This window comes from Rattus norvegicus, chromosome X (genome assembly GCF_036323735.1).
Source record: "Rattus norvegicus strain BN/NHsdMcwi chromosome X, GRCr8, whole genome shotgun sequence".
Lineage (NCBI taxonomy): Eukaryota > Metazoa > Chordata > Mammalia > Rodentia > Muridae > Rattus > Rattus norvegicus.
The window spans coordinates 66168627-66192437 of record NC_086039.1 but is presented as its reverse complement, the minus strand read 5'-3'; the positions used below and the strand labels follow the sequence as shown (position 1 = coordinate 66192437).

The 23811-nt window shown below is 39.0% G+C and overlaps 1 protein-coding gene and 1 long non-coding RNA gene across 3 annotated transcripts in view; both read right to left on the bottom strand.

Annotated features, from left to right (window-relative positions):
• Positions 1 to 10878: 10878 nt before the first annotated feature.
• On the bottom strand, positions 10879 to 11303 carry Rpl34l1 (ribosomal protein L34-like1). The gene has a single exon (NM_001408840.1). It carries the CDS (start codon positions 11283 to 11285, stop codon positions 10935 to 10937), a length of 351 nt encoding a protein of 116 aa, NP_001395769.1. The 5' UTR covers positions 11286 to 11303; the 3' UTR covers positions 10879 to 10934.
• A 4542-nt stretch (positions 11304 to 15845) lies between these two features.
• The window catches only part of LOC134484004 (uncharacterized), an 83226-nt gene continuing 75260 nt past the window's right edge, over positions 15846 to 23811 (bottom strand). For both annotated transcript variants that reach the window (XR_010061289.1, XR_010061290.1), the window contains 3 exons: positions 18983 to 19173; positions 16087 to 16212; positions 15846 to 15996 (listed from right to left, as the gene is read on the bottom strand). This is a non-coding gene — a long non-coding RNA (uncharacterized LOC134484004). The remainder of the gene's footprint in view (positions 15997 to 16086; positions 16213 to 18982; positions 19174 to 23811) is intronic.

Here is a 23811-nt window from a genome sequence, read left to right as displayed (position 1 = left end):
TGCCAAGGGTATTCTTTTTCCACATTTAAAGAAGGAGTGAAGCATTCACATTTTGATCATCCCTCTTGAGTTTCGTTTGTTCTAGGCATCTAGGGTAATTCAAGCATTTGGGCTAAGAGGCACTTATCAATGAGTGCATACCATGTATGTCTTTCTGTGATTGGGTTAGCTCACTCAGGATGATATTTTCCAGTTCCAACCATTTGCCTACGAATTTCATAAACTCGTTTTTTTTGATAGCTGAGTAATATTCCATTGTGTAGATGTACCACATTTTCTGTATCCATTCCTCTGTTGAAGGGCATCTGGGTTCTTTCCAGTTTCTGGCTATTATAAATAAGGCTGCGATGAACATAGTGGAGCACGTGTCTCTTTTATATGTTGAGGCATCTTTTGGGTATATGCCCAAGAGAGGTATAGCTGGATCCTCAGGCAGTTCAATGTCCAATTTTCTGAGGAACCTCCAGACTGATTTCCAGAATGGTTTTACCAGTCTGCAATCCCACCAACAATGGAGGAGTGTTCCTCTTTCTCCACATCCTCGCCAGCATCTGCTGTCACCTGAGTTTTTGATCTTAGCCATTCTCACTGGTGTGAGGTGAAATCTCAGGGTTGTTTTGATTTGCATTTCCCTTATGACTAAAGATGTTGAACATTTCTTTAGGTGTTTCTCAGCCATTCGGCATTCCTCAGCTGTGAATTCTTTGTTTAGCTCTGAACCCCATTTTTTAATAGGGTTATTTGTTTCCCTGCGGTCTAACTTCTTGAGTTCTTTGTATATTTTGGATATAAGGCCTTTATCTATTGTAGGATTGGTAAAGATCTTTTCCCAATCTGTTGGTTGCCGTTTTGTCCTAACCACAGTGTCCTTTGCCTTACAGAAGCTTTGCAGTTTTATGAGATCCCATTTGTCGATTCTTGATCTTAGAGCATAAGCACACAATATCTTTCTACAAATCCAGCACTACAAAGGATAATAAATGGTAAAGCCCAACATAATGAGGCAAGCTATACTCTAGAAGAAGCAAGAAACTAATCTTCTTGGCAACAAAACAAATAGAAGAAAAGCATACAAACATAACATCACATCCAAATATGAATATAACAGGAAGCAATAATCACTATTCCTTAATATCTCTCAATGTCAATGGCCTCAACTCCCCAATGAAAAGATATAGATTAACAAAGTAGATACGCAACGAGGACCCTGCATTCTGCTGCCTACAGGAAACACACCTCAGAGACAAAGAAAGACACTACCTCAGAGTGAAAGGCTGGAAATCAACTTTCCAAGCAAATCGTCGGAAGAAGCAAGCTGGAGTAGCCATTCTAATATCAAATAAAATCAATTTTCAACTAAAAGTCATCAAAAAAGATAAGGAAGGACACTTCATATTCAACAAAGGAAAAATCCACCAAGATGAACTCTCAATCCTAAATATCTATGCCCCAAATACAAGAGCACCTACATACGTAAAAGAAACCTTACTAAAGCTCAAAACACACATTGCACCTCACACAATAATAGTGGGAGATTTCAACACCCCACTCGCATCAATGGACAGATCATGGAAACAGAAATTAAACAGAGACGTAGACAGACTAAGAGAAGTCATGAGCCAAATGGACTTAACAGATATTTATAGAACACTCTACCCTAAAGCAAAAGGATATACCTTCTTCTCAGCTCCTCATGGTACTTTCTCCAAAACTGACCATATAGTTGGTCAAAAAACGGGCCTCAACTGGTACAGAAAGATAGAAATAATCCCATGCGTGCTATCAGACCACCACGGCCTAAAACTGGTCTTCGATAACAATAAGGGAAGAATGCCCACATATATGAGGAAATTGAACAATGCTCTACTCAATGATAACCTAGTCAAGGAAGAAATAAAGAAAGAAATTAAAGACTTTTAAGAATTTAATGAAAATGAAGGTACAACATACCCAAACTTATGGGACACAATGAAAGCTGTGCTAAGAGGAAAACTCATAGCGCTGTGTGCCTGCAGAAAGAAACAGGAAAGAGCATATGTCAGCAGCTTGACAGCACACCTAAAAGCTCTAGAGCAAAAAGAAGCAAATACACCCAGGAGGAGTAGAAGGCAGGAAATAATCAAACTCAGAGCTGAAATCAACTAAGTGGAAACAAAAAGGACCATAGAAAGAATCAACAGAACCAAAAGTTGGTTCTTTGAGAAAATCAGCAAGATAGATAAACCCTTAGCCAGACTAACGAGAGGACCCAGAGAGTGTGTCCAAATTAACAAAATCAGAAATGAAAAGGGAGACATAACTACAGATTCAGAGGAAATTCAAAAAATCATCAGAACTTACTATAAAAGCCTATATTCAACAAAACTTGGAAATCTGCAGGAAATGGACAATTTCCTAGACAAATACCAGGTACCGAAGTTAAATCAGGAACAGATAAACCAGTTAAACAACCCCATAACTCCTAAGGAAATAGAAGCAGTCATTAAAGGTCTCCCAACCAAAAAGAGCCCAGGTCCAGACGGGTTTAGTGCAGAATTCTATCAAACCTTCATAGAAGACCTCATACCAATATTATCCAAACTATTCCACAAAATTGAAACAGATGGATCACTCCCGAATTCCTTCTATGAAGCCACAATTACTCTTATACCTAAACCACACAAAGACCCAACAAAGAAAGAGAACTTCAGACCAATTTCCCTTATGAATATCGACACAAAAATACTCAATAAAATTCTGGCAAACTGAATCCAAGAGCACATCAAAACAATCATCCACCATGATCAAGTAGGCTTCATCCCAGGCATGCAGGGATGGTTTAATATACGGAAAACCATCAACGTGATCCATTATATAAACTAACTGAAAGAACAAAACCACATGATCATTTCATTAGATGCTGAGAAAGCATTTGACAAAATTCAACACCCCTTCATGATAAAAGTCCTGGAAAGAATAGGAATTCAAGGCCCATACCTAAACATAGTAAAAGCCATATACAGCAAACCAGTTGCTAACATTAAACTAAATGAAGAGAAACGTGAAGCAATCCCACTAAAATCAGGGACTAGACAAGGCTGCCCACTCTCTCCCTACTTATTCAATATAGTTCTTGAAGTTCTAGCCAGAGCAATCAGACAACAAAAGGAGATCAAGGGGATAAAGATCGGAAAAGAAGAAGTCAAAATATCACTATTTGCAGATGATATGATAGTATATTTAAGTGATCCCAAAAGTTTCACCAGAGAACTACTAAAGCTGATAAACAACTTCAGCAAAGTGGCTGGGTATAAAATTAACTCAAATAAATCAGTTGCCTTCCTCTATACAAAAGAGAAACAAGCCGAGAAAGAAATTAGGGAAACGACACCCTTCATAATAGACCCAAATAATATAAAGTACTCGGAGTGACTTTAACAAAGCAAGTAAAAGATCTGTACAATAAGAACTTCAAGACACTGAAGAAGGAAATTGAAGAAGACCTCAGAAAATGGAAAGATCTCCCATGCTCATGGATTGGCAGGATTAATATAGTAAAAATGGCCATTTTACCAAAAGCAATCTACAGATTCAATGCAATCCCCATCAAAATACCAATCCAATTCTTCAAAGAGTTAGACAGAACAATTTGCAAATTCATCTGGAATAACAAAAAACCCAGGATAGGGGCTGGAGAGATGGCTCAGCGGTTAAGAGCACCGACTGCTCTTCCAGAGGTCCTGATTTCAAATCCCAGCAACGACATGGTGGCTCACAACCATCTGTAAGGGGATCTGATGCCCTCCTCTGGTGTGTCTGAAGACAGCTACAGTGTATTCATATACATAAATTAATAAATCTTTAAAAAAAAAACCCAGGATAGCTAAAACTATCCTCAACAATAAAAGGACTTCAGGGGAAATCACTATCCCTGAAGTCGAGCAGAATTACAGAGCAATAGTGATAAAAAAAACTGCATGGTATTGGTACAGAGACAGACAGATAGACCAATGGAATTGAATTGAAGACCCAGAAATGAACCCACACACCTATGGGCACTTGATTTTTGACAAAGGAGCCAAAACCATCAAATGGAAAAAAGATAGCATTTTCAGCAAATGGTGCTGGTTCAACTGGAGGTCAACATGTAGAAGAATGCAGATCGATCCATGCTTATCACCCTGTACAAAGCTTAAGTCCAAGTGGATCAAGGACCTCCACATCAAACCAGATATACTCAAACTAATGGAAGAAAAACTAGGGCAGCATCTGGAACACATGGGCACTCGAAAAAATTTCCTGAGCGAAACACCAATGGCTTATGCTCTAAGATCAAGAATCGACAAATGGGATCTCATAAAACTGCAAAGCTTCTGTAAGGCAAAGGACACTGTGGTTAGGAAAAAACGGCAACCAACAGATTGGGAAAAGATCTTTACCAATCCTACAACAGATAGAGGGCTTACATCCAAAATATACAAAGAACTCAAGAAGTTAGACCGCAGGGAGACAAATAACCCTATTAAAAATGGGGTTCAGAACTAAACAAAGAATTCACAGCTGAGGAATCCTGAATGGCTGAGAAACACCTAAAGAAATGTTCAACATCTTTAGTCATAAGGGAAATGCAAATCAAAACAACCCTGAGATTTCACCTCACACCAGTGAGAATGGCTAAGATCAAAAACTCAGGGGACAACAGATGCTGGCGAGGATGTGGAGAAAGAGGAACACTCCTCCATTGTTGGTGGGATTGCAGACTGGTACAACCATTCTGAAAATCAGTCTGGAGGTTCCTCAGAAAATTGGACATTGAACTGCCTGAGGATCCAGCTATACCTCTCTTGGGCATATACCCAAAAGATGCCCCAACATATAAAAAAGACACGTGCTCCACTATGTTCATCGCAGCCTTATTTATAATAGCCAGAAGCTGGAAAGAACCCAGATGCCCTTCAACAGAGGAATGGATACAGAAAATGTGGTACATCTACACAATGGAATATTACTCAGCTATCAAAAACAATGACTTTATGAAATTCGTAGGCAAATGGTCGGAACTGGAAAATATCATCCTGAGTGAGTTAACCCAATAACAGAAAAACACACATGGTATGCACTCATTGATAAGTGGCTATTAGACCAAATGCTTGAATTACCCTAGATGCCTAGAACAAATGAAACTCAAGACGGATGATCAAAATGTGAATGCTTCACTCCTTCTTTAAAAGGGGAACAAGAATACCGTTGGCAGGGAATAGAGAGGCAAAGATTAAAACAGACATAGAAGAAACACCCATTCAGAGCCTGCCCCACATGTGGCCCATGCATATACAGCCATCCAATTAGACAAGATGGATGAAGCAAAGAAGTGAAGGCCGACAGGAGCCGGATGTAGATCTCTCCAGAGAGACACAGCCAGAATACAGCAAACACAGAGGCGAATGCCAGCAGCAAACCACTGAATGAGAATAGGACCCCCACTGAAGGAATCAGAGAAAGAACTGGAAGAGCTTGAAGGGGCTCGAGACCCCATATGTACAACAATGCCAACCAACCAGAGCTTCCAGGGACTAAGCCACTACCTAAAGACTATACATGGACTGACCCTGGACTCTGACCTCATAGGTAGCAATGAATATCCTAGTAAGAGCACCAGTCGAAGGGGAAGCCCTGGGTCCTGCTAAGACTGAACCCCCAGTGAACTAGATTGTTGGGGGGAGGGTGGCAAGCGGGGGAGGATTGGGAGGGGAACAACCATAAAGAAGGGGAGGGGGGAGGGTGATATTTGCCCGGAAACTTGGAAAGGGAATAACACTCGAAATGTATATAAGAAATACTCAAGTTAAAAAAAAAAGAATAAGAGTGAGCCTCATCTTTGAAAAGATAAGAGTGTAGGAGTTGGGGATTTAGCTCAGTGGTAGAGCACTTGCCTAGCAAGCACAAGGCCCTGGGTTCGGTCCCCAGCTCCGAAAAAAGAAAAAAAAAAGTTAAGAGTGTAATTTTAGCAAATTACTTAAATAAATCATAGAACTTTTCAAATATTTATTATTCTTTCCACACTATTACTGATGTAGTATAAAGAGTAAATCAGTTGCCTATAAAGCTACATACTGAGAGCATGTAAAGAAACTAAATGTGCTCACTTTTTAAAGAGAAAAATCCATCAGAGTCCCTCTTGCTGTCCATTGCAAGCACAGTCACCTCCCTTCTCCACTCCTGCAATTTAGGAAACTATCTTGCTACTGTAATTGTGGTATTCCAAAACTGTTACCCAAGTGGAACACTTATTTTTTGATCTAACATCAGAATTTTCACTCAGTACCATCCCTCTGAGACTCACTTAAGCTGTATATAATAGTGGTAGGGAAAGGGTATATATTTTGTTTTTGAGTAGCAGTATGAGGATTCAATGCATCACAGTTAAATCACTTTTTTATATGTTTGAGATGGAGTCATGTTATACATTTAGGACAGCCAGATCTACAATCCTCCTGCCTCAGCAACCTAAGATTTGAAGTATAAGCATGTATCAGTACACCCAACCCTATTATTCATTTAAAGACACTAGGCACCCAGAGCTGATCCTGGGACACAGCTCTCTGTATCCAGATCCAGTGAGTAGAGATCTGGATTCTCAGAAGTGTGCACAGTCCTGAGAGCACAGGTAAGGCCACCACTTCTGTGCACATTCCTGGTGCCACAGTAACCTGGCTGGAGCCCTCTGGAAACAGGAATCAAGGAACAGTTTTGGATAGGATCGTTCTGGTTTCATCCTGAGCCCTGAGGTGACCCTGGGACACAGCTCTCTGCACCCAGATCCTACTGGGGGAAAGCTGTTCTACAGAAATGCTGACACACAGGCTTATAGGAGGGTCAAGCCACTGTCAGAGACAGCCAGACCTGATAACACCAGAGATAAATATATGGTGAGAGACATGGACAAGAACCTAAGCAACAGAATCCAAGACTACTTGGCATCATCAGAGCCCAATTCTCTTACCAAAGCAAATACTGGATATCCAAACACACCAGGAAAACAAGATTTGGATTTAAAATCACATCTCATGATGATGATAGAGGACTTTAAGAAGAACATAAATAACTCCCTTAAAGAAATGCAGGACAACACAGATAAACAAATAGAAGCCCTTAAAGAGGAAACACAGAATTCCTTAAAGAATTACAGGAAAACACAACTATACATGTAAAGGAATTGAACAAAACCATCCAGGATCTAAAGATGAAAATAGAAACAGTAAACAATAAAAAAAAAATCACACAGGGAAACAGCCCTGGAGATAGAAAACCCAAGAAAGAGATCAGGAGTCATAGATGCAAGCAGTGCAAACAGAATACAAGAGATAGAAAAGAGAATCTCAGGAGCAGAAGATACCATAGAAAACATTGACAAAACCGTCAAAGAAAAGGCAAAATATTAAAAAGCTCTCCTAATCCAAAATATCGGGGAAATCCAGGATACAATGAGAAGACTGAACCCCAGGATAGTAGGTATAGAAGAGAGCGAAGATTCCGAACTTAAAGGGTCAGTAAATATCTTCAACAAAATTATAAAAGAAAACTTCCTTAACCTAAAGAAAGAGATGCCCATAAGCATACAAGAAGCCAACTGAACTCCAAATAGATTGGACCAGAAAAGAAATTCCTCGTGTCACATGATAGTCAAAACAGCAAACGCACAAAACAAGGAAATAATACTAAAAGCAGAAAGAGAAAATTGTCCATTAACATATGAAAGCAGACCTATTGATATTACACCAGACTTCTCACCAGAGACTATGAAAGCCAGAAGATCCTGGGCAGATGTCATAAGGATCCTAAAGGAACACAAATACCATCCCAGGCTACTGTATCCAGCAAAGCTCTCAATTAACATAGATGGAAAAACCAAGATATTCCATGACCAAACCAAATTTGCATAATATCTTTTCACAAATCCAGCCCCAAAACAGATAACAGAAAGAAACTTCCAACATAAGATGGGAAACTACATCCTAGAAAAAGCAAGAAAGTAATTTTATTTCAACTAACCCAAAAGAAAAGAGCCACTCAAACATAATTCAAACTCTAACAACACAAATAACAGGAAACAACAATCATTGGTTCCTATTATCTCTAAATATCAGTGGACTCAATTCCCCCCAAAAAGACATAGACTAACAGATTAGATACTTGAAAAGGACCCAGCATTTTGCTGGATACAGGAAACACACCTCAGTGACAAAGACAGACACTACCTCAGAGTTAAAGGTTATAAAATAATTTTTCAAGCAAATGGTCCTAAGAAACAAACTGGACAAGCCATAGTAATATTGAATAAAATCGACTTTAACCCAAAAGTTATCAAGAAAGATAAGGAAAGACATGCATATTCGTCAAAGGAAAAATACACCAAGATGAACTCTCAATCCTGAACATCTATGCTCCAAATGCAAGGGCACCTACATTCATGAAAGAAACCTTACTAAAGCTCAAAGCATACATTGCACCTCACACGATAATAGTAGGAGATTTCAACACCCCACTCTCATCAATGGAAAGATGATGGAAAAAGAAACTAAACAGAGACACAAAAAAACTAACAGAAGTTATGAACCAAATGGATTTAACAGATATCTATAGAAAATTCCATCCTAAAACAAAAGAATATAACTTCTTCTCAGCACCTCATGAGACTTTCTCCAAAATTGACCATTTAATTGGTCACAAAACAGGCCTCAACACATACAAGAAGATTGAAATAATCCCATGCATCCTATCAGATCACCACAGATTAAGACTGGTCTTCAATTACAACAAAAATGGCAGAAAACCCACATATACATGGAAGCTGAACAATGCTGTACTCAATGATAACTGGTCAAGGAGGAAATAAAGTAAAAACTTAAAGACTTTATAGAATTTAATTAAAATGGAGGCACAACATACACAAACTCATAGCTTCAATTGCCTCCAAAAGAAACTAGACAGAGCATACATTAGCATCTTGACAGCACACCTAAGAGTACTAGAAAAAAAGAAGCAAGTATATCCAAGAGGTGTAGAGGTCATGAAAGTGTCAAACTCAGGACTGAAATCAACCAAGTATAGAAGCAAAAAGAACTATACAAAGAATCAACAAAACTAGGAGCTGGTTCTTTGAGAAAGTTAACAAGATAGATAAACCCTTAGACTAACCAGAAGGCACAGAGAGAGTATCCAAATTATCAAAATCAGAAATGAAAAGTGAGACATTACAAAAGAAACTGAGGAAATTAAAAAAAATCATCAGCTCCTACTACAAAAGCCTATATTCAACAAAACTGGAAAATCTGGAAGAAATGGACAATTTTCTAGACAGATACCAGGTACCAAAGTTCCATCAGGATCAGATAAACCATGTAAACTGTCCCCTATCTCCCAAACAAACAAGCAAACAAACAAACAAACAAACAAACAAACAAAAACAACAAAAAAGCCCAAGAACAGATGGGTTTAGTGGAGAATTCTATCAGACCTTCATAGAAGATTTAATACTAATACTGTACAAACTATTCCACAAAATGGAAACAGAAGAAACACTACCCATTTCCTTCTATGAAGCCACAATTACACTTCTACCTAAACCACACAAAGACCCAAGGAAGTAAGAGAATTTCAGACCAATTTCCCTTATGAATATCGACACAAAAATACTCAATAAAATTCTCACAAACTGAATCCAAGGACACATCAAAACAATTATCCAGAATGATCAAGTGGGCACCATCCCAGGGATGCAGGAATGGTTTAATATAATGAAATCCATCAACATAATCCACCATATAAACAAACTCAAAGGAAAAAAATTGATCATGTCATTAGATGCTGAGAAAGCATTTGACAAAATTCAACACCCTTCATGATAAAGGTCCTGGAAAGATCAGGAATTCAAGGCCCATACGTAAAAATAGTAAAAGCCATATACAGCAAACAAGTAGCTAACATTAAACTAAATTGAGAGAAACGTGAAACAATCCCACTAAAATCAGGGACCAGACAAGGCTACCAACTCTCTTCCTACCAATTCAATACAGTACTCAAATTCCTAGGCAGAACAAAAGTTGTTCAAAGGGATACAAATTGTAGAGGAAGAAGTCAAAGTATCACTCTTTGCAGATGATATGACAGTATATTGAAGTGGTCCCAAAAATTTCACCAGAGATCTCCTAAACCTGATAAACAACTTCAGCAAAGTGGCTGGATATAAAATTAACTCAAAAAAGTAGCCTTTCTCTACTCAAAGATAAACAGGCTGAGAAAGAAATTAAGGAAATGACACCCTTCACAATAGTCACAAATAATATAACATACCTCGGTGTGACTTTAACCAAGCAAGTGAAAGATCTATATGATGATAACTTCATCTCTGCAAAAGAAATTGAAGATCTCACAAGATGGAAAGATCTCCCATGCTCATGTATTAACAGCATTAATATAGTAAAAATGGCCATCTTGCCAAAAGCAATATACATATTCAATACAATTCCCATCAAAAATCCAACTCAATTCTTCATAGACTTAGAAAGTGCGATTTGCAAATTCATTCGCAATAACAAATAAAACGCAGGATAGTGAAAACTGTCCTCAGCAATAAAAGAACTTCTGGGGGAATCACCATTCCTGACCTCAAAATGTATTAAAGAGCAATAGTGATAAAAACTGTATGGTATTGGTATAGAGACAGATAGATAGACGAGTGGAACCGAATTGAAGACCCAGAAATGAACCCACACACCTATGGTCACTTGATCTTTGACAAAGGAGCTAAAACCATCCAGGGAGAAAAAGAGGATTTTCAACAAATGGTGCTAGTTCAACTGGAGGTCAGCATGTAGATGAATGCAAATAAATCCATTCTTTTTTTTTTTTTGTAGACCAAGTCTTGATTTTTATTACTTAAAAAAGTTGCACATTTATTTTGCTTTCTGACTTTGTGCTTGTGCCTTCAACACTTTCACAATGATTTTCTGCTCCTCAATAAGGAAAGCCCACTTGATCCTGTCACGGACACACTTGGCACACATGGATCCATAGGCCCTGCTGACGTGCTTCTTTGTCTTAGACAATCTCATAAGGACTTTGGGTCTCACAACACGAACCCCTCGCAGTCTGCCTGGGCATACGCCACAGGCAGATTTAGGTGCTTTCCCAACCTTCTTGGTGTAAAGGTAAACAATCCTGTTGCCAGGGGTTCGAGACAGCCAAGTTTTGTTAGAGGCTGTATTGTAGGAAAGCCTACGACTGTATGTCAAACGCCGGACCATCCTGAGTGCCTCTAAGCACTGTCTCCAGAAGAGGAAAAGGAAATAAATCCATTCTTATCACCCTGTACAAAGCTCAAGTCCAGTTGAATCGAGGACCTCCACATAAAATCAGATATACTCAAACTAATAGAAGAAAAAGTGATTAGGCAAATGGGTGGAACTACAGAATATCATGCTGAGTGAGGTAACCCAGTCACAAAAGACCATACATGTTATGCCCTCTGATAAGTGGATATTAGCCCAAAATCTCAGATTACCCAGAATACAATCCACAGACCACCTGAAGCACAAGAAGGACAACCAGAGTGCAGATGCTTCAGTCCTTCTTAGAAGGAACAAAAAAAACTAATCATAGGAGGAAATACAATTACAAAGTTTGGAGCAGAGACTGAAGGAAAGGCCATCTAAAGAGTGCCCTACCTGGAGATCCAGCCCATATACATACAGCCACCAAAACTAGACAATATTAATGAAGCCAAGAAGTGCATGCTGGCAGGAGCCTGATATAGCTGAGAGGCTCTGCCAGAGCCTGACAAATACAGAGGCGGATGCTCACAGCAAACTACTGAACTGAGAACAGGGTCCCCATTGAAGGAGTTAGAGAAACAATTGGAGGAGCTGAAGGGGCTTGAAACTCCATAAGATCAGCAATACCAATCAACCAGAGCTCCCAGGGATTAAATCACCATCCAACGATTACACATGGCCAGACTCATGGTTCCAGCTGCATATGTAGCAGAGGATGGCCTTGTTTGGCACCAATGATAGAAGACCTTGGTCCTGCCAAGGCTCTATCCCCAGTGTAGAGCAATGTCAGTGAGGCAGGCAGGAAGGGGTAGGTGGATGGATGGGTGAACACTCTCATAGAAGAAGGGGGAGCGAGATGGTATAGGGGGTTTATGGGTGGGAAACCCGGAAAGGGGATAACATTTGAAATGTAAATAAATAAAAATATCCAATTTAAAAAGAACATACACAGGCTGGAATGAGGCTCCTAGGCACATCTCTCTCAGACAAGCAGCTCCATGTTTATGGCTACCTGCCCTAGCCTCAATTAGGAAGGTTATACCTAATCTGTCAGAGATTTGATGTGCCAGGGTATGTTGATACCCGGGAAGGGGGTCCCACCCTCTCAGAGGAGAAGGGGAGACAGTATGGAGAAAGGGACTTAGTGGGGGAAGGACAGGTCATGGACAGTATTTGGGATGCAAACAGTTAAATAAGTAAATACATACATACATACATACATACATACATACATATATAAATACATACATAAATACATAAATAATATTTTTTAAAAAAAGAAACAGCATGGCTGGAAGTAGAGATAGTATTTGGTGAATTATCCAAGCAATTACACACAAATAAAACAAAAATATACTTAAATGTGTAATCTAATACCACATCCCTGCAAATTATTTTCCAGATTCTGGCCTTCTTGATCCTCTCTTATGCCTACTCTTCTAAGCCATCAGATACATCTCCTGTCCACAGCCACCTGTCTGTACTACAAACAGTCGCTAGACTTCTGCTAAAACCCAAATCTTCCCTTCTCCTTACCATATCACTCCAAGCACATAGTGTATGTTAACTCTCCACCCAGGCTTATCTACTTCCAAACTCCAGGCTTTGACCAGGATGCACATCCTGCATATTAGCCCAGTACCTTCTGTCCACTTCAATATAGAACTAATTTCCAACATCTAGGCCTAACCTTCCCTCACTTTTTCTCTTCTACCCCAATTTACTCTTTCACATCCTTCTTAGAACTAGCAAAAGAAGCCTACATGCTCAGATTTCACTGCAAAACTACAAAGAATGTGAAATACCAAGCCAGTACCTCCCTTCAAAACCTATGAGTGCTGTAGAAATGTCTGTGGTAGAAATTAGCTAAATAAACCCCTGGACAAAGAAATTAAAAGAATGATCATAAACTTCATCAAGCCATTCAATGAATTTATAGATAAAATAGAGAAACTGACCAATAAAATTCAGAAGAAAGAACTCACAGAGAATAAATTCATGCTTTTTGCCTCTTTCAGAAAAAAAACAAAGTGAGATAAATTCATAAACATAAGGCTGATTGAAATGATGAAGGCAACCCATAACTTGAAACTGGATTCAATGCGAGATAGAAAACACTGAAAAGGAATCAGACTTAAATGATAACAAAATTGGAAAAACCCAGTGACCCAACTGGAAATTGTCAGGTTCAAAAGAAATTCTAAACAAATGACTATCTGTGGTGTTTACCACGCCATAATGCATGCTGGCCTTCAGGGTTGCTCAGTTTCACATCTACCTGTGGTCTTCTCAGCTGTTTTTACCCAACCCGCTGCTAACCTAAAGCTTCTAACTTGTCATTCCCTTATAATCCTGCCATTTTCCTCTCTTGCTCGCTCTGTATCTCTCTGTCTCTGTCTCTGTCTCTGTCTCTGTCTCTGTCTCTGTCTCTGTCTCTGTCTCTCTCTCTCTCTCTCTCTCTCCTCTCTCCCTCCTTCCCTCCGTCTCTATCCCTCCCTTGCATAGCCTAGTCCAGTCTGCTGGCCATGTTCAATCTGCTACTTTCTCTGTTCTACACTCTTCTAGATGCCCCTGGCTATAATCTTCCTCATATTCACAGTAAAAAATCTATTCCTAAGCCATACCTTGAAGTGGTCATAGTCTCGCTTAGTAATCTGGTGCCAAAGCTTTGGGGTAGGTTGAAAGTAGACCCTTTCAAGGTACTCAGCCTCTCCTAACTGAACCAGCTGCTGATTTGACTCTCCTAAAGTACAGATGGATTATTTGTTTCTGTTGACTTCTGCTACCCATCGTATTTGACTCCAAATTGTAGAGTCTGCATTTTCAGCCCCTTCCTCCCTCCACTCCTATGCTTCTCCACTGGGATTCTGAGCATTTCTAAACAGGTCTGGCTACTGATGCTTGCTATAGCTTCCTGGGCAACTGTCATATGGAAAGATGCTTTCTCTCACTCTACATGCTCTCTCATTATCTACTACTGACATCACAGAGCTTCATGCTTTGTTGCTATTAGACAAAACAAACAAACAAACAAACAAAAACAACTAACTTTACTGGGAGGATCCCCCTACTGGGCCACCATCATTTGGAAAGGGATGCCTCTCTCTGATTTGAGACATTTGTTTCTTACAAGTCTCTCAGTCTGCTTGTGCCTGGATTAACATTCTTGTCACCAGGACACACACCTTCTTGTCCCCAGGACACACTCTGTTTCTCTGCTCCCTTCTGCAGCTTCCTCTCCTCCCCATAGACCGTGCTGTTTAAGACCTGCAGCATCTTTAGGCCCTCCTAGTCTTCTACAATATTGGAATCCTGCCATGGGTAGAGTTCCTGTTTTGCAACTCTTGGCCTCCCTTATTGGAACTCAAGCTGTGGCAGAGTTCCATTTTCTTCCTTCTCTAACCTCTTTTCCTCCTAGGACTCAGAGATTTCATTAAAGCATCGATGTCTTAATGATTCAGTGCAGCTCAATCAATGAATGGCACACTTGATTCTCAAATTCTCACAGATTATACCAACTTCTGCCACTGTACAAGTAAATGATCCCAATATCTCTTCTCTAAGATTTTTCTACTTTATATTCTTAAAAATCTCCTTATAGAGGGACCTCCACAGAAAGACTAAAAGAGCCAACTAATCTGGACCCTTGAGGCTCTCAGAAACTGAATCCTCAACTAAAGAATATTCATAGGCTGGACCCAGGCCCCCCACACATATGTAGTAGATGTGTAGCTTGGTCTTCATGTGGGTTCTGAATAACTGGAGTGGGGGCTATACCAAAAGCTGTTCCTTGTATGTGGGATATGCTCTAGCTAGCTAAGCTACCTTGTCTGGTCTCAGTGGGAGAGGAAGCTCCTAGACTTGCAGAGACTTGATGTGCCAGGAGAGAGAGAGGGATACCCAGAAGGCCTGGACCCATTCAGAGGAGAAGGGAATGGGGGAGGATTGTGGAAACAGGAGGGGGCAGTAAGTGGGATGTGAAGTGAATAAGTAAAAAAGTAAAATTAAATTGAAAAAATCTCTGATCTGTATGCTTTGTTCACTCTCCTCTCAAAAAAAAAATTTAAGGTTATTGTTTAAAATAGGAGAAGCCCTTGGTCCTGTGAAGGCTCATTTCCACAGTGTATGGGAATGCCAGGGTATTGAGGTGGGAATGAGTGGGTGGGAGTGGGAGCATCTTCATAGAAGCAGGGGGAAGGGGATGGAAGAGGTGTAAAGAGGATAACATTTGAAATGTAAATACATAAAATGTCCAATAAAAAATTTTAAAACTCTCTTTATCTCAGGATTTGTAAGATCATTGTGCATGGTTTAAAAATCTGTTAAATCTATAACAAAAAGTCAGCTTAAAACTTGCAACAAAAGATTATAGTAAAAAAAATCAATACATGGGCAATCATAATTTACAATAGCATACTATAAATGTAACTTAGATTCAACCCTTGTTTAGGAAAATAGATGTTTTTAAAGAGGGAGGTGATGGGCTTGCTGATTCGTCTAGTAGTAAATAGGAACCATTTGACTTGCCTCCATCTTGGCTGAGAGACCCATCAGGATGAACGGAATCAGGTAGCTGGCAGGAATCTTTACTAAGGTTAAAAGTGAGTCCATTGGGTTTGGGGATTTAGCTCAGTGGTAGAGCGCTTGCCTAGCAAGCACAAGGCCCTGGGTTCAGTCCCCAGCTCTGGAAAAAAAAAAAGTGAGTCCATTTCATGTAATTTCACCACCATCTTGATTAAGATGACCACATGATATAAACCAAATAAGACAGTACCTATAAAACTTCTCAGTTTTACTCAGCACTCTGCTTATCGTTGTATGTCATTTTTAGACTAGGGAGGCAGCAGCATGTCTTCACGATAGATCGGATTAGATGGGTTGTTGTATGATGATTTTTGTCCTGAGAGAAAAATAACTTAGGTAAGGAACAACACATTTCTAATTAAGACAGTCTAGGCTGACTCCATGGCAGGCTTCAAATTGGCAGTTCAGAAGACTAGGCCTAAATCTGTTTCCATGAACTAGGCAAGTCCAGGCTGTCCTGCCTCCTGGCTTGAGGCAAAGAAAATGGGGGTCAGCAGCAGTTTCCAGACTTCCTCAACAACTGTTTTCAGTACCTGTCGGGAACCGGACTGCAGGACTAGGCAAAGCTAGTGCCCTGCCCTGAGCAGATTCCTGAAAAGGGCTTGACCTTCTCAAAGAAAGAACATGTCCCCTGAAGACAGTTGCCTCTTTGTCTAAGGAGGATATCTTGCAGTTTAATGATTCACCTTATGTCCTTGGGCACTTACCAGTACTCCCCCTGCTCTAAGCTTCAATTCCTGCTTCAGAGCTTTAAATGCTGTACATTCCTCTCAATAAAGAGACCTTGACTAGGACACTGCTTGGTCTCACTCCTCTTTCTCGCCCGTTCTCCCGCAGGTATGGGTCCCTCTCGACCCCCACGAATAACTCGGTCCCCGCTGGTGGGGAAAAGTAGCCCCATGCCCTAGCAATGGTTCTGGAATACCCTAGACATAAAGTCAGTGATTAAGATAGAGGTCACCTACCCCTCCCCAGAATTCCCCTAATGTGTTTTAAATCAGGCCTTTGAGCTCACTGGAGCATCTCCATCTTGGTCATGTGAGACCACAGCATGCTCAACTTCTGAAGAATAAAATTTTCTTTGCTTATACTATTTGAGTCTAGAATATAATTCTTTGGATAATCGTGGACCCTTACATAATGAGCAACCTATGTTTAATAAATAAAGGTTTATAAATTCCTTGGGTTATATAGGTCTATTCAGGTTAGCAGAAATTGACTTAAAGGTATATGTCTAACCATGTTTGTCTTTGCTAAGTGTATTCAACACCAGGCTTCTAGAAATTTTAAATAAGGAGCAACATATGATTGATAAATAAGGTTTATAAATTCCCAAGGTTTCCTCAGGGAGTAGCAACTGACTTGAAGATATATGTTTAACCACTTTGTCTTTGCTAACCTTATATTAAGCTTAAGCTATTTGGAAAAACTGAGTCATATAAAGAACTGTGATATCCTATAAAGATACAGTATAAAAGAATCAGAAAAATAAGGTTTCTAATCTATCTATGGACTGTACTTACAGTTGAAATTTTTATTTAATTCCAAAAGATCTTCAATTCTATTTTCAATTCATATTTGAGGCTCAGAGATAAAACTGTAAAATCCTAATCTTAAAAAAGCTATTAACGTGTAAACTGTTTAATTAAGACATGCAAGCTAATGATCAGTCACCTTATAGATGATCAAATTCTTTAATGTAATCACAATAATTCTTTCAGTTACACTATGAATGATTGTAAAGACAAACTTTATTTACCATTCTGTATATGTTTTCAAACTTATACCTGAAGTAAATAACTAAAAACAAGTAAAGTTTGTTTAAAATTGGGTATACTTAATAGAGTATGCCCCTCAAAACCTCTCAGAGAGCTGCTGGATATGGCATTTAAAATATTTAATAAAAAAGCTTCCTGTGAAAGACAAATACCAGTTCTTAGTGGCCCTAAAAATTCCTCCAAAGAAGACACAGCACAAATGAATTCCACTGGGAGCCTGCTCAAAATGTGTCAAAGCTGACTGCTAGACAAAGAACTGCACAGTGCCTCACCCATCACCCCCTTGCCCAAACTATTCACACTGTTGGGTTGAATGCTCTACTCTGCCTTGCCCAAAACAGATCAGTTTCCCAAGTTCCTTATATTTTGGGTCTTCTGGATCTGACAGCTGAAGGCTAATGTTGCCTTCTGTGGCAGCCAAAGAGTGATGATTTCTTTCCCCAGACCATCAAACCCACCATAAGAAGCCTAGGTTAGGGGGTTGGGGATTTGGCTCAGTGGTAGAGCGCTTGCCTAGCAAGCGCAAGGCCCTGGGTTCGGTTCCCAGCTCCATAAAAAAAAAAAAAAAAAAAAAAAAAAAAAGAAAGAAGCCTAGGGTAAGGGTACAGGTATCAGATTTCTTGTTATTTTAGTTGACAGAGCAACCATTTGGATTATACTCCTTGGTCTTAATTTACCCTTCTCAGATCACTGTAGACTTTGGAGAATAACTGTATTTATCAATTCAACATCAGCAAACACACAGCTCCTTCCCCAGTCCCTGCAGCTGCCCTGTCAGTCCATTTCATAAGTAAAACCCATGAATTGCTTTTCCTAGAGACACTAGGTCTCCTGCTGAAGAGGCAGACTTTATACTCCAAGAGGTAAACTCACAAAACAGGTTTCCATGTCTCTCTTTCTCTCTCTTTTTTTTTTTACTATTACTTTGTTTAAAGAAACATGGTTTATTTATTTATTCATTTATTCATTTATTCATTCATTCATTTATTTATTTATTTATTTATTTATTTATTTATTTATTTATTTATTTACAAAAGGCTGTTCCCTCATTCCCATACACAGAGACACTGCCCCTCCCCCTTCTGCTTCTCCTCTGAGCAGGTGCTCCCCTTCCTCCCTGCCTGGAATATCAAGTCTATTCAGGATTAGGCACATCATCTCCCACTGAGGCTAAACAAGGCAGCCCAGTTGGGGAATGGATTCCACTGTCTGGCTACAGCTTTAAGGACAGCCCCTCACCCACCCTGTGCAGTTGTTATGCAGACTAAGCTACTTACATGCCTGCGTCCCAGTCCAGCCCCTGTATACCTTTTGCTTGGTAACTCAGTCTCTGAGAGCTGTCCAGGTTAATTGATTCACTTGGTCTTCCTGTGCAGTTCTTATCCTCTTCAGGGTCCTCAATCTTTCACCCACTCTTTCATAACAGTCCCTGACCTCGGTCTACTGTTGTCTGTAGGTATCTGCATCTGCTGGATGAAGCCTCTCAGAGGACAGTGATGCTAGGCTCAAGAATAACAGAGTATCAGTAATAGTGTCAGGAATTAGCGTCTGCCCAAGGGTCTCAAACTGGTCAGGCTATCGGTTGTCCATTCCATCAGTCTCTGCTCCATCTTCACCCTTGCATTCCTTTTTGACAAGACAAGTTTTGGGTCAAAAGTTTTGAAATTTGGTTGTTGTCATTATTGCTCCACTAGGGGTTCCTTCCTGGTCACAGAGGGCGGCCTCTTCAGGTTCCCTGTCCCCACTGGTAGGCATCAAAGCTAAGGTACCCCCATTCTGAGTCTTCCTTATCCCATATATTTGCCATGTCCTAGATAGAGATGCCCCCACCCGACCCCCTACCAGCTACAGGTTTCCATTCATTCTCCTGGCCTTTTGGTGCTTTGTCCTGTGCCCACACCTGATCCTGACCTCCCCCCATACCTCCTCCCATTCCCTTTTCCACCCCCACCCCCACTGCTGCCTCCTATGACTATTTTAAACACGCTTCTAAGTGAGATTCAAACTTTTTTGCTTGGGCCTTCCTTCTTGTTTAGCTTCTTTGGATCTGTGGAGTATAACATGGTACCTGTATTTTATGGCTAATATCCACTTATAAGTAAGTACATATCACGCATGTCCTTTTGGTATTGGGTTACCTCATTTGGGATGATATTCTCAAATTCCATCCATTTGCCTGTAAAATCCATGATGTCTTTGCTTTTGATAGCTAAAGAGTATTTCATTCTGTAGATGTACCACATTTTATCTGTCAGTTGAGGGACTTCAAGGTTCTTTCAAGTTTCTGGCTATTATGAGTAAAGCTGCTACAAACTAGTTGAGCAAGTCTTTGTGGGATGTTCAATCATCTTTGAGTATAAGCCCATGAGAAAAGCTCAAAAATTTATATGATCTCTGGTTGTTTTCTAACCATAAAAATAAAGTAATTCTTAATGCCATCTGGACAGAGGAAAGGCTGACTCTACTCCAGCTATTTATAGACACTTGTTAACTGTCTTTTCTACAGGAATTCTTTCAGTACAGATTACAAACAATGGTAATATTGCTAAAACTGGTAAATTTAAGAAATTCATGTAAGCTTCAGGGTTTCTCAACTAGGATCTACCTGTCAAAGGTAAAATGGACTCCAGATTAGTAATGCAGTCAGCAGCTTAAGCTTTCCCATCTACTGTTTATCCCTAAAGGTGGGATCTTTCCCTCCTTCCCTTGGTCTTGGAACTCCTTCCCTCCTCGCAACTACTAGGACCAGAGGCTTGGAAGTGTATACCCAAGGTAAAGATTTTCCCCTAGCTCCTTAACTTTACCTTCTCTCCCTGGTTTATGTCCCAGGAGAATATCCAATCAATATTACACTCTCCAAATTGCCTGCAATGTGCCAGATCCAGAAAGCCCTTCAGAAGCAGTGAACTATGGGCTTAGTGAAAGTTGTAAACCATAAGCCTCTAATGAGATTTCCAACTGGCCTGAATCCTTTCTCCCACCCCAGCCTTTGACTAGAATTCCAGCCTTCCTAGACCCTGACAGCTACATCCTAATTTCTTCTAAGAAGCAGTTACAGAAGAGACTATGTTGCCTTTTGTTACCAACAAAAGGCTAGAAGGTCAGGTTCAAAAGAAACACCTGACAAATGGCTATCTGATGTGCCAAAGTGCTTGTTGTCCTCCAGCTTTCCTCAGTTTCAACTACCTATGTATCTTCTCAATTCCTCTCACTCTACTTTTCTACCCTAAACTTTTCCAGCTCATTGGCTTCTATTTTCCAACTTCTCATTCCCTTAAACCCAGCCATTTTTACTATGTGCTCTCTTGGTTCTCCCTTCTGTCTTCTTTTGGTCCCCTATATTTTACCTCTGGATGTACCCTCCCTAATCTATAACAAAAACCTTACCCTCAACCAAACTTTGGAGTGTTCATGTACTCACTTTATACAGAAATCATAAGGAAAACCCTTAAAACTAGACTAGATTGAGTAGATAGAGTATTAGGTGTAAAAAGTAGAGAACCTATACCAAATAAGCAAAGAATACGGAAAACATAAACATACAGGCTCATGCACACACAAGCACAGACACACATACACACACACACACACACACACACACACACACACACACACACACACACATACACACACATATTAGATTAAGAAAAAAATCAGATTAAGAACTTATCTCTCAGTGGCACATTTGAAAACCGGAAGAGCCTGGAACATTGCATTCCAATTCATAAATGAACATGAAGGCCAACAGTGACTAGTATATCCAGAAAATTTTGGGGCCATAGTTAAAAGACAAAGATAAACTTTTCACAGTAGAAACAGTCTAAAATACTATATCGAAAAAGACTAAACCTAAAGAAAATAGAAGCAACATTGTCAGGTGAACAGGGGCGTGAGCACAGCCAAGAGACCATGAGAAGAAACACAGTCATAATAACTAAAAGACAACATACCACTAAAACACAAATACCACTACGAAAGCTCACCAACACAATGACTATAATTAACATACACATTACACTAATATCTTTAAATATTGGCATCGTTTTCCAGTAAAAAACAGAAGTTGACTTAATGAGACAAGAAATAAACTATTTGACATCTATGAGTAACATATCAGATCTTTATAAAAAGGCACCATTTTACAGTAAAGGAATGGATGAAATAAAAATTCTTTAATCAAATGTAGCCACAAAGCAAATAGGTGTCACTATATTAATATCTGACAAAATTAAATTAACTTTGAATTAAAGTGACCCAGAGATGATATGTGACCTTCCATTCTAATAAGGGGAACGGTTATCTGAGAAGATATTAATATCCTAAACATATGTGAATCAAACTCTGGTGCACAGAATTTCATAAAAGATTGTACTATGATATTTAAAGACAAAGATTAATATCAACTCACTAATAGTCAATGATTTTAATACTTCACTTTTTCAAGAGTCAGGTCATCTGGACAAAAACCTAAACAGAGAAACATAAGGGTTAATTGACTTCATATATCAAATTGGCATAGTAGATATGTACAAAATAATCTACACAAATGCCAAGGACACACCTTAAACTCAGAAGCACAGGGAACTTTCTCTAGGATAGACCAATTTCTGGGACTTAAAAAATATTTACAAATTTAAAAATAGTGAAATTACTTCTTGTATCCTGTCTGACTACAATGCAACAAAGTTAAAATTGATAGCAAAAATACCTCAAGTAAATATATAAACACATGGAGATGAAACAATTCATCACTGAATGATGAATGGATAAATGAAGTCAAAAAAGAAGTAACTTTTTTTCTGTAACTAAATGAAAACGAAAATAACACATACAACAAAAACCTCGGACATATTGAAAGCAGTCCTGCAAGGGAAATTTATAGGTATAAGTTACTACATTAAAAAAATCAGCAAGAGCGCAAAGAAATGACTCCTAGATGCAACTCAGAAATTTGGACAAACAAGAACAAACATTTTCAAACCTGGTTGGCAAGGAGAAATAATAAAACTCAGAGCAAAATTTAAAGAAAGAAAAGAATACAAAGAATCAAAAAAATCTTCAGAGTTGTCTTGTTGTTGTTGTTGTTGTTGTTGCTGTTGTTGTTGTTGTTGTTTAGAGAAAATAAATAAGACTGATAGATTTTGACCCAAGAGACCAAAAGGAAAAAAGAAGAGATGGTAGAAAGTAATCAGAATTGAACAGGGGAAGACTACAACAGATCTGAAAAATTCAGAATATTTTAAGCCAACACTTTAAGAACCTGTTTTTCATTAAGCTGGATAAACAAAAACAAATGGACGAATTTCTAGATTTAGCCAAATCATCAAAGTTAAACCAAGAAGTCAACAACTTAGTCACCCAAACAAATGAGGCAATTAAAATAGTAATAAAAATCCTTTCAGGTTAAAAAAAATGTTTAAGGCCAGATGGATTCAAAGAATCCATACAGGCCAATATCCTGGAAGAAAATAGTCTAAAATGTTCTCAATATACTTATGAAGAGAATACACACAAATAGATACACACACATATGTCTATACAAACACACACACACACACACACACACACACACACACACACACACATATATAATTACATGTATTTGTATATTGTGTTTATATGTGTATGGTCATCCACCATTATTAAGTTATCTTTATCCCTGCAACGCAGTGATGGTTCAATGTACAGAAGTCAATAAATATAATAATCCACATAAATGGACTTAAAGACAAAACTCATCCATTTGTCTCAATAGATGCAGAAAAAGCTTTTGACAAAACCAACCTAATTTTATACGAAATGTCCCAGAGACTTTGGAGCTAAAGGAATTCACATCATTATAATAAAAGCTATATATGAGAAAGTCACAGGAAAAATCATCCTAAATGGAGAAAAGTTTGAAGAAATTCCTCTTTAATTAGGAATGAGAGTGGGGTGTCTACTGGCCCCATTTCTTTTCTTTTCTTTTCTTTTTTTCTTTTTTTTTCTTTTTGGCTCTCAATGTAATAGAACAATAAGGCTCGAGAAGGGAAATTAATGGGATATAAATATGGGAAAAGAAGCAAAATATCCCTATTTGAAGGTAACGGACACTATATATTAGAGTTCAAAAATTCTACCAGAAACCTTCTAGAAAT